We start from the raw sequence: 11,841 nt of genomic DNA on the forward strand, positions 1-11,841 counted from the left end.
CATATATATATTTAGGAAAAAATATTTACAAAATACTCAGCACGTATATACGCTATATACCCTCATATAGAATTTACATGTTATATACTTTATATAACAATGTCATTCAACTATTCTTATTGTTATTATACCTTAGAATTATAAAAATTGTATTTGACGAGCATACCAGCGGCGAAGCCACATGATCATAAGGGTGGTCAACTGACCATCCTTCGTCGAAAAATTGTACTGTGTACATAGGTAAAATATTACGTTTTAGAGGTATATAACACATATTGAACACCCTTTGTCGGAAATTTTTTTCACTTCTTTTAAATTTGAACACCTTTGATAAAATTTCTACCTTCGTCACTGAAACATACAAAATTATATTACTATGTAATTTTTTGATGGCGAATTTTGTAAATGGGTACATTCGAGTATTTTTTAACACTGCCTGGATCATCCCGTAAAAATTCCACAAAACAAATAGCTATAGATCCTAGGAAAAAATAATTCTGGGTGGAGATATATAATCTGCATTATATATTTATGCAATCTTGGTTGGGATTACCACAATTTGCATTATGTTTAGATAACCCATATATTAATACAACACAATCCCCTTATTTGTCTTTTTTCTTACCAGCTATAGATCTTCTCAACTTCCCCCCACCCCCTAATCCCAACCCCACCCCAACAAATTCATTCAAAACAATACATAAAAAGATATGCATACTACTTTGTACTCCCAGCTAACAGAGTTGTACCCTCAAAGTAATGGTTTTCTCTTTAGTGGGGCCTACAAATTCTGCTACCAGCAAAGAAAGAGAGACTTTTATTTTGTCTTTTTGTTTCATCACATAGAAATTATCAAATGATCTCAGCCGTTAGATGAAAACATTTGACTCTTACCTGTTCACTCGGTCATCCTTTTTCCTTATATATAATCCCCTCTTCTTATCTTTCTTCATCAAAACATCTCCAAAAATGGCAGTTGATTTTATTGGGTTTTCGAAAATGAATGAGCAATTAGCTCTTCAAGAAGCTGCTTCAGCCGGTTTAAAATCTATGGAGCATTTGATCCGGTTGGTTTCTCATCAACAACAGCAGCAGCCGGTTCAGCTCGATTGCCGTGAGATAACTGACTTCACTCTTTCGAAATTTAAGAAGGTTGTTTCTATTTTGGACCGGACCGGTCATGCTCGGTTCCGCCGTGGTCCGGTTCAGGTTCATCCTGATAATTTTACTTCTCTGTCTCTTTCTCCGTCAAATCAGCAGCTGTTAAACTTAGCTCCGGCGAAAGAGACACCTCCACCACCGTCAGTGTCGCTGCCGTTAACGGCGTTGACGCTTGACTTTACGAAGCCAAACGTTGACCGTCCGACGGGAAATTCTAATGCTATTGTTGCTGTGAAGTCAAAGGAGACTTTCTGTATATCTACGCCGATGGCGACTTCGGCGAACTCGTCATCGTTCATGTCGTCGATTACCGGCGAAGGAAGTGTATCAAACGGAAAACAAGGTTCGTCAATATTTTTGCCTCCGGCACCGTCTGTTTCCGCTGGTAAACCTCCAATCTCTGGTAAAAGATGCCGCGAGCACGAGCCCTCCGAAGATATCTCCGGCGAATCCAACGGCTCCGGCAAGTGTCACTGCAAAAAGAGGTCAGTTGAGCACTTTACTTATTCTTTTCCTCGCGCGTCGTCTCAAAGTAGCGCGGCGTACTTTGGATTCCTTTTTTTTCCTCCGTCTTTGTTGACTTCAATCACACTTACGTTTCTTCAACTCCCGTTACAGCTACGTTTTCTAAAAGAATGATTAAAATTTTTCGACATTTTAATTAATCATTTTCTTTTTGTTTTATTTTAAACAGGAAATCTCGTGTAAAGAGAGTTGTAAGAATCCCAGCGATAAGTTCGAGAATCGCCGATATACCAGGAGACGAGTATTCGTGGAGAAAGTACGGGCAGAAGCCGATCAAGGGTTCACCATACCCACGGTAATTACCTGCACCATCAATCACAGCCGTTTATTTTTAAATCATGAAATGACGGATCAGATCTGATGTAAAATTTGTTTTTTTTTTTTCTCTCAGGGGATATTATAAGTGTAGCAGCGTAAGAGGATGTCCAGCGAGGAAACACGTGGAAAGGGCAATGGATGATCCTGCAATGCTGATTGTGACTTATGAAGGGGAACATCGACATACGATAGGCGCAATGCAGGAGAACAATACTCAAATGATGGTGTTTGGGTCAACGGAAGAGAGGAGGGAGTGAAATGAAAGCTAGATTTAGAGTTTTAGGGGTATTTTTGTAGTTTCTGGCTAGTGGAGGGGTGGAATTGACATTGGACAAAGAGTTAAAAGGTTAAAGGAGTAGTGAGTTGTAGTTGTAGGGGCTGGATTTGTATGTAAATTTGGGAAGATTTTAGGGGCAGAAATAGAAAAGGAAATGTTTAATTTGTTGGAATTTTTTACCCTTTTCAATGTCATCCGATATTTGGTACTTGTGAGTTGTGTGCAATTAAATTTTGACTAATTCGATTTCAGGCGACAAAATTATTTAAAGATAAAACGTCTCTATTAAAAAGTAAAATGCTCTCTATTAAGTTCTTTTTTGTTCGGAACTGAAACGTTTGCTTACAAATGTTGACTGAACTTTTATCGAGATTTGTCATCTATGATCTGTCTTCTTCCAAGAGTCTTGTCTTTATTTTAAATTCAAAATAAAGAAAAGAAAATGAATAAATATTACTTAAGGGGGAAGTCAAAAAGGCAGTGCAATGAATGGGGTAGGAATATAGATTCGATCCAATTCTTTATTGTTCTTCACACATGGTTTGACGTTAGAGGGAAGCCGACTCTCTTATTATTATTTTAAATTTAAATAAATTGAAAAAGTTGAGGTCTCTACTCATCACCAACTAGCAAGATTTCTTGAAGGATTGTGTAAATTAATTAATGAAGTAAAAAATGCTATCCTATATATTAGATGTTAAATATTAGTGTGCAGACCTTTTAATAAATTTTTGTTCATAGATTACTACAATTGAAAGATGGAATAATATTTCTAAGGACTTTTCTCAAGCAAAAAAGGGAAGAGTTAAAAAAACTAAAAATGTATATGGGAGATATCATGATAGAATAAAAATCTAACCTTGAAATCTTTATAAGTTAGGAAGATTTATTTATGTTATAGTTTTAAGTGTGTGGCTATAATACGTGTGTCAATTTTTATTCCCTATGAGCCGTATTAAACATTTTTAATTCCTTACATTACTCCCTTTCACAAGAAAAAACAAAGGTGTTTGGTTAAAATACTTGATTGAGTTTTGATGTTCTAATCGAGCCTAAAGAATATTAAGATGATATTCAAAATGATATTAGAATCTTGAGGCTGCTATTAGAATTTGCATTTGTTCACAAGGATTACTTTTATGTAGTGTTTAACTCCCTTATTCTCTACAATATCATACAATATACTTCTTTCATTTCATTTCATCTGGTGGTAAAGACTTGATGCATAAACCAAAAATATCCCTAGAAATTATGGTCTTTAACTCTGTAAGCATTTAAATTTTATCGAATTTAAATCGATAAAATAATGCGGACTATGTTTTAAATATATTAGTCCAAATAAATTTATTGGGCTAATATAATTTGATTAGTTATATAAGTCCAGCATATATGGATTAAATAAATAAGGAAACTTTATACGGTATATCCCTCTAAAGAACTCTTAACACTATATACTTCAGTTATAAAATTACATGCAGTACACATTAATTAATTACTTCACATATTCAATTAGTCAAAGGGCAATAACTATCTAACAAATTTGTCGCCTAAACTAAAGGAAATTATATATACGAAGCAAATCCAAAATCTTACTACATCCATTTTAAACTTGGACATAAAATTAAAGAATATAAAAATATTATCCATTAATTTTTTTTATTTTTAATTATGGGAACCTTTGTCCTTATTTTCTTGTATACAATAAAAAAATTATACAGTAAACTAGTCATTGTATACTATTAAAGTATGTTAATATTTCAAGTAAAATAATATATACACAATAAATTAAATAAAAGTATGTTTGATTTGAATACTGTATTCCAAATTAGAATATTGCGGTATATTTAGTTGAATATTGTATTTTAAATTAAAATATTGTGGTATATTTGGTTTGAATACTGTATTCCAAATTAGAATATTGTGATATATTTGATTTTAAATATTGTATTCTTTATTAGAATATTATGGTATAATGGTTTGAATACTATATTCTTCATTAATCTATTATAATTTGTTACGTTTAATTTGGTTTGGATAATATATCCCACATTAATTAGAATATTATGACATGTTTGATTTGAATATTGTATTTTTTATTAGAATATTGTGGTGTATATATTAGTTTGAATACTAATATATTCTATTTTTTTTTTGTTTGTTTAGATATTGTATCCCAAATTAAAATATTTTTACGTTATTTTAACTTTTCTTTCGATTACATAGATAGAAGAGAAAAATAAAAAAGATGAAACACTTTATCTGACAAATAAATGATAAAGAGGTAATGTCTTGTACATAACAAATGCTCAATTTTAATATTCTTCTTCCTTCCGTGTCCCCATGTCACAGAAAAAAATAGAGAGGGTTGTTTATTTAGAACAAGAGAAATTATTAGGGTTCGGATTTTTTTGGTGAAAATGTATAATCCTAACTCATTGGGATGATGGAGTGTTTTAAGAAATTTATTAAGTTGGAGTGAAAGATAATCTAGTCCCTTAAAATGTGAATATGTTTAATGGCATATAATGATATTAAAGATTTAAGAAGTAAATAAAGTTTTATAAAGTAGGTATATAATGTAAAGTAAATATTTTAAAAGTATATGGAGTTAACTGGTATTTTTACTAGGTAGACCACGTAGATTATCCAATAAATAAATCTTAATCCATTGGGCTAGCCCATTAATTGAGCTAAAGTGATGAGCCCACTTCATTAAGCCCAAGATGTTATCTTTCTAGAGGCCCAGTTTGGTGCCACGTGTCAAATGACATGGTGCGCCAAGTGAAACGGAAGAACCAATAGAATTGTGCCACGTGTCAAAATAATAAGGCATGCCAAGTCAAATTAAAGGGCCAATGAAACCGCGCCACGTGTGCAAGTGACATGTTCTGGCCAATCAAATGCGGCCTTATTACACTTCAATTTGATTGGTCGGAAAGAGTTTGTTCTTATCATAACTCTTCCCTCCCACAACTATAAATAGGGTTCTTCATAACTCAGAAAAAATACCAGAAGTTATAACAAGAAGCAAGAGAGAGCTCGTGGATCGAACGTTGCAGATTTTTCTAAAAGCTACAAGCATTCAAGTGTTCTAAAGATTAAAAGATCAAGACGAAGATTCAAGAACAAGCTGCAAGCCCTTGGATTAAAAATATGTCAAGATCAAGATCATACCTCAAGCACTTGGATTAAAATAAAATAAAATTCAAGATTAAGCTCGAAGGCTTTTTTATTTACTGTTAAAAAGTAGAATCAGAGGATTCATAGAGATTTTACAGTCAAATATTTGAAATCAAATACTACGATTGTTGCAATAGTTTTCGGTCTTGATTTTATTTTCTCGACGCAAATTTATTATCTACAAATTCTGGCACGCCAAGTGGGACGATCTCTACCTCTCATCTCAAGTTTTCAATCATCAAAGTTCAAGAACATCGAAATGGCTTCAAAGAAAATCAACTCCAGGTCAACTTCCACCAAGGCTGCTAACTCCAAGTTCTATGCTGATGTGGAAAGCATCCTCGATGTTACCTTTGGAAGCTTCAGACCAGTTACGAGAAGCAAAGCAAGCTTTTTAGGACAATAAGCACTCCAAGTGCCGTCCATATCAACCTCTGTTTTTGGATATTCATCCTCAAGAGAAGCAAGATCTTCCACAAACGCACCCGAAGGAGGAAGCGATGCTGCTGAAAAGATCAAGAAAACTCTTGCTCTGCTTGACCTCTCCGGATCCAAGAACTCTGCTGCGAAGGAAGATGATGATGCTTCAAGTGATGGATCCTCCCAACTTACACTACATAGCGTGAGTCATTCGAGAATCAATCTGTGTGATAATCCATGCTACTCCCCATCATCTACAACAATCATGCAAGCCATGGTGACAAATACTTCATCTGTGGAAGAGCAGTTGGCAAACTTGACGGAAGCAATCACTGGCTTGACCAAGTGCATGCAAAATCAAGATGCTAGAATTGACAAGCTAACAGACAGGGTGGGAATCATGATGGAAGAAGAATCCACCCATGCACCTAGCAAGCTCCCAGAAGTTCCGGAGATTGATTCTCCCCCAAGACAAGTAGCATCCGCTAAGGCTATCCTTGTCTCATCTGAAAGGATGATTCCAATCGATCAACTGAAGGAGTTCATTGAAGGAACCATTAAGAACAAGTATGAAGTTGTTGTCAAGTCCTCCCTTACATATGCAAACCCATACACTGCAAGGGTCGATATGTTGAAGATGCCTGATGGCTATCAACCTCCAAAGTTTCAACAGTTTGATGGTAAAGGTAATCCAAAGCAACATGTGGCGCACTTCGTTGAGACGTGCAACATTGCTGGGACTTATGGAGATTACCTCGTCAAGCAGTTTGTCCGCTCGCTAAAAGAAAATGCTTTTGACTGGTACACAGACCTCGAGGGTATATCTATCGATAGCTGAGATCAATTAGAACAAGAGTTCCTCAATCGCTTTTATAGCATGAGACGTATTGTGAGTATGATAGAACTTACAAATACACGTCAACGAAAAGGTGAATCAGTTATCGACTTTATCAATTGTTGGAGGAATACAAGCCTCAACTGCAAAGAGAGGCTTAGTGAAGCTTCTGGCATAGAAATGTGCACCAAAGGCATGTATTGGGGACTCCGCTACATCCTGCAAGGTATCAAGCCTAGCACATTTGAAAAACTTACGACTCGTGCCTATGACATGGAGTTAAGCATGGCCTCCGCTGGAAACGAAAGGCTTCCTATCTATGAGCCTCGCAAAGGGAATGACAAGCAAGAAGTCAGGAAATGGAGCAAGTTTATACCCAAGTCTGAAAACAAAGAAGCTATGAATGTCAACACATTACTTGTGAAGTTCACAACGAAGGTGAGCAAGAAGCATAGTATTAAATCCACTTCATTTCAAGATAAACCAAGTGGGAAGTTGATTCTAAAAGAAATGCAAGAGAAGGAGTACCCATTTCTAGATTCTGATGTGCCAGCAATTTTTAAAGAACTTCTCGAGTTAAATCTCATTGAGCTTCCAGAGATGAAGCGACCAAATTAAGCTGGTAAAACGAATGACCCAAATTACTGCAAATACCATCGACTTGTGAGCCACCCTCCAGAGAAGTGTTTTGTCTTCAAGGACAAAGTTATGGACTTAGCTCGTGAAAAGAAGATCGTGCTTGAAGATGAGAAAGCAAGCGCAAACCAAGTGTAATGACCCAACCGGTCATTTTAACTTTTAGAACCCCCGTTCCTTAAAATAAAACTTTCCAGAGGTGCTTGTAATGATTTATGACTTGCGGGGATGGTTGATTCGGGATTTGGAAATATTTGAGGTGAAACCGGAACACTTGATTCTTTAAGTTGGCCTTAAAGTTCTAAGTTTGACTTCGGTCAACATTTTTAGAAAACGACCCCGGAATAGAATTTTGATAATTCCAACAGCTCCGTATGGTGATTTTGGACTTAGGAGCGTGATCGAAATTTTATTTGGAAGTCCGTAGTGAAATTAGGCTTGAAATGGCTAAAATATAAATTTAAATGTTGAAAGTTTGACCGGGGGGTTGACTTTTTGATATCGGAGTCGGAATCCAATTCCAAAAATTTTCATAGCTCTGTTATGTAATTTATGACTTGTGTGTAAAATTTGAGGTCATTCGGAATTGATTTGATAGGTTCCGACATTGAATGTAGAAGTAGAAAACTCCTAGTTTCATTAAGCTTGAATTGGGGTATGATTCATGGTTTAAGCGTTGTTTGATGTGATTTAGAGGTTCGACTAAGTTTGTATAATATTTTAGTACTTGTTGGTATATTTGGTTGAGGTCCCGAGGGCCTCGGGTGAGTTTCAGATGGTTAATGGATCAGAATTTTGACTTAAAAAGCTGCTGCAATTTTTCCTCTTCTGTTGGGCATTCTGGACTGTCATCGAGCCCAGAACTCGAACCCAGGCATCAAGCCAGAGTTGACGAGGCTCAGGCTCAGGCTCGAGCTTAGGTATCGAAGCCATGATCGAAGGCCCATCTCGAGGGCCATGATCGAAGGCAAAGCTCGAGGGATAGGATCGAGACCCAAGATCGAGGGTCACAACCTTAGACTCAACTCGATGCCATGACCGAGGTCCAGGCTCGAGCTGGTTGATCGAAGTCCAGTACGAGGGCCAGGATCGAAGGTCCAGTTCGATTCCATGATCGAGAGCAAGGCTCGAGGGTCACTATCGAAGGACCATGCTCAAGCCTGAGATCGAAGACAACCCTCGACGCCCTGATCGAAGGCACAAGTTCGATGCCGCGATCGAGGCCCTATTCGAGGCCCAGTTCCGAACTGCTGGGCAGTTATAAAAACAGAGGACTTTCGTCCCATTTGCCATTTTTGGCGAACTTGAGCTTGAGTAGAGGCGATTTTTGGTAGATCTTCAAGGGAAAAATATTGGGGTAAGTGATTCTAACTTGGATTTGGCTTATGAACATAAATATATCATTGTTTTCACAATCTAATTAGTGTTTTGAGATTTAAATTTGAAAAAACTTAGAAATCTCATAGAAACGAAATTTTTTTAGATTTCGGTATCGATTCGGAGTCGGATTTGAGTGAAATTGGTATGGTTGGACTCGTAATTGAATGGGTTATCGGATTTCATAACTTTCGCCGGATTCCGAGATTTGGGCCCTGCGGGCGAATTTTTAATTAATTTCAGAATTTTTATTCAAAATGTAGTATTTCCTTATAGAAGTTATTTCCTACAATTTTTAGTGATTGTACTGAATTATTTTGGCTAGATTCGAGCCACACAGAGTTGGATAATCGTGGAAAAGGCAAAATCTTGGATTAAATTGGAGCAAGACGAGGTAAGTCTCTTGTCTAATCTTGTGAGGGGAAAATTACCTCATAGGTGATTAAGATTAAATAATTGTTGCTAATTGTGGGGGCTACGTATGCACGAGGTGACGAGAGTCCGTGCGTAGCTACTATTAATGCTAAAGTTCGGGTAGTTTAGGACTCAAAGCATGTATTACTTGTGTAAATTGTATTCTTTGATTAATTAATATTAATTGATATCTATATGAATATATATTGTGAATTGTTAGATAAAGATATTAAAGGATGGAAATCTCACAGGCTTGATTGTCTGTTTTAATCAATTAATTGTCAAAAGAAATTGTTCTCCTCCGAAATTTATCTTATAATAAATATACTGTCCTTCCGGAGGCACATAAGAAAATGTCCTCCTTTCTTGTGGAGCGGGCCGAATGCCTCGGCAGGATAGATGCATCTATGGATCGCGCCGCACGTCCCTCGGCAGTGTACACGACACTCTGGATCGGACCGTACGTCCTCGGCAGAAATCGTGCTTAATAATAATAATAATTATATGATGCTTTAATAATTTATTTCAGCTTATAAAGCTAATTAGTAAATCGGAAAATCTTTGGAATTTAATGAAGTATTATTCTTGCTTGTTAAGGAATTAATTGTTACTACTGTAAATGAGATTTAATTGATAAATTAGAATTTATTTGAATTAAAGGAATTTAATTAATATATTGAAAATTGATACATTTGAAGGAATTTGATTATTTTCGCTGATTAAATAAATTCTGTAAATCACGTTGATTTAAATATCCTAGTTTTATTTCAATTGTTATTGACCTATAGTGAGTGTCAAAGTCGGCCATCTCGTCTCTACCACTTTGAGATTAGGCTTAATACTTACTGGGTACACGTTGTTTACGTACTCATACTACACTTGCTGCACTTTTTGTGCAGGTTCTGAGACATGTACTAGTGGAGGACCTATCATCACATACCCACGTCATCCAGAGGCATAGTGGTGAGCTGCCTTTCTGAGCCGTTCTGCAGCTACCAGTGTCTCTTCTGATATTTATATTCTGTCTATTTTATTTCAGACAGTATTTGGAGTTTTGTATAATCTACTAGATGCTCATTCACTTGTGACACCGGGTCTTGGCACACACATTGGTAGAAGTTGGTATTTTATTATTTTCTTGGAATAAAAGTTTAATCAATGTATGCTTAATTTATTAGTTGGCTTGCCTAGCTGTAGTGTTGGGCGCCATCACGACCTACAGGTGAAATTGGGTCATGACACCAAGTCTCTATCACCTTTGACTCATTCAATCCGAATGACTTATGTGGTTTTAAAGAAAGTAAATATGAAGAATTACTGGAGAACAACAAAGTTGAAGTCGATCAACATGATGACGATGAAGGTTGGACATTGGTGACTCGTCGTATGCGCCACAAAAAGAGCTCACGAAAAGAATCAATAGAACAACCAACAAGGAAGATAATGGTAAAAAGATCAATGAAACAAAATCCAGTTAGGTGTCTGAAGAAAGCAAAAGTGGAGGTGCGCCACCCTCAAAAGCCATGACATCCAGTGACCTTTGAGGATTTCTTGCCATGTTGGTTCCGCATGAAGATTTTTCGTGGTGGTATTGAGGCCTCTTGTTGCAATGCTGATAAAAGGGAAGAAAATAATGATGACCTACCGTTGACACCATCTTCAAAAAAACTCATCGAGTCTATTCCTCAAGAAGATAACGCGTGCGAGAAAAATGTCACGTTCACAAATGACGATCTTCTTCTAGGTGACACTCTTCATAACCGCCCATTGTACCTGGTTGGCTATATGCGTGATGAAAGGGTAAATCGAATTTTGATTGATGGAGGATCCTCAGTGAACATCTTGCCAATTCGCATTGTGAAAGAACTTGGTATTCCCATGAACGAACTCTCAGAAAGTCGTGTGATGATCCAAGGATTCAACCAAGGGGGGCAAAGAGCCATAGGCGCGATCAGGCTGGGAATCACCATTGAAGATATGCAATCAAATGCATGGCTGCATGTGATCAATGCAAAGACTTCATACAACTTCTTGCTTGGAAGGCCTTGGATACATGAGAATAAAGTAGTTCCATCTACCTACCATCAATGTTTAAAATACTACGAGGGTGAAGTCGAGAAAAAGATAGTTGCTGATGATGAGCCATTCACCGAGGCTGAGTCACACTTCGCCGATGCAAAGTTCTACTTGAAGAACCGCATTGTGAAGGAGCTAAAAGTTGATGATGGCATGAAAAGCAAGAATGACGAGCCCACAACTAAAAGAGTTGAGGTGACTGTTGGTAGAGCCAAAGCTGTTACTGAGGAGGTACAACCTAACTCGAATAAATCTTATAGGGGGGATATTGTGTCTTATGGCAAGAAAGTAACTCATGCGCTCCAATATGTCCCTAGAAGGAAGGAAGATGAAAGTGAATTATCTAATCTCGATACTAACATGCTAAAGGAGTTAACTCTTCTGGTAAAAGGAATTGAGGTAGTAAAGTTGTCCTCAAAGCCACTTGCAGGGTTTGTGGCCCAAAATCATTTGCAGAATGTGGCACTCCCTACAAAGAGAACAGATGAAGGTTTTGATCCTAACGTTTACTGGCTATTTGCAAAAGCTGGATACAATCCCAATGAGCCATCAAAGTTAGGGAAGCTCCCATCATAAGTTGCTACGAGGCAACCACGTGAAGGTTTGGGATATAAATAACCCT

The 11,841-nt window shown here is 36.9% G+C and overlaps 1 protein-coding gene across 1 annotated transcript; it reads left to right on the forward strand.

The window, feature by feature from the left end:
* The first annotated feature begins 940 nt into the window (after nucleotides 1–940).
* LOC104116410 (probable WRKY transcription factor 17) lies at nucleotides 941–2,489 on the forward strand. Its single transcript, XM_009627262.4, has 3 exons — nucleotides 941–1,646; nucleotides 1,856–1,981; nucleotides 2,078–2,489. Exons 1-3 carry the CDS (start codon nucleotides 970–972, stop codon nucleotides 2,259–2,261), a joined length of 987 nt encoding a protein of 328 aa, XP_009625557.1. The 5' UTR covers nucleotides 941–969; the 3' UTR covers nucleotides 2,262–2,489.
* Nucleotides 2,490–11,841: the final 9,352 nt, after the last annotated feature.

Source organism: Nicotiana tomentosiformis, chromosome 12 (assembly GCF_000390325.3).
Source record: "Nicotiana tomentosiformis chromosome 12, ASM39032v3, whole genome shotgun sequence".
Lineage (NCBI taxonomy): Eukaryota > Viridiplantae > Streptophyta > Magnoliopsida > Solanales > Solanaceae > Nicotiana > Nicotiana tomentosiformis.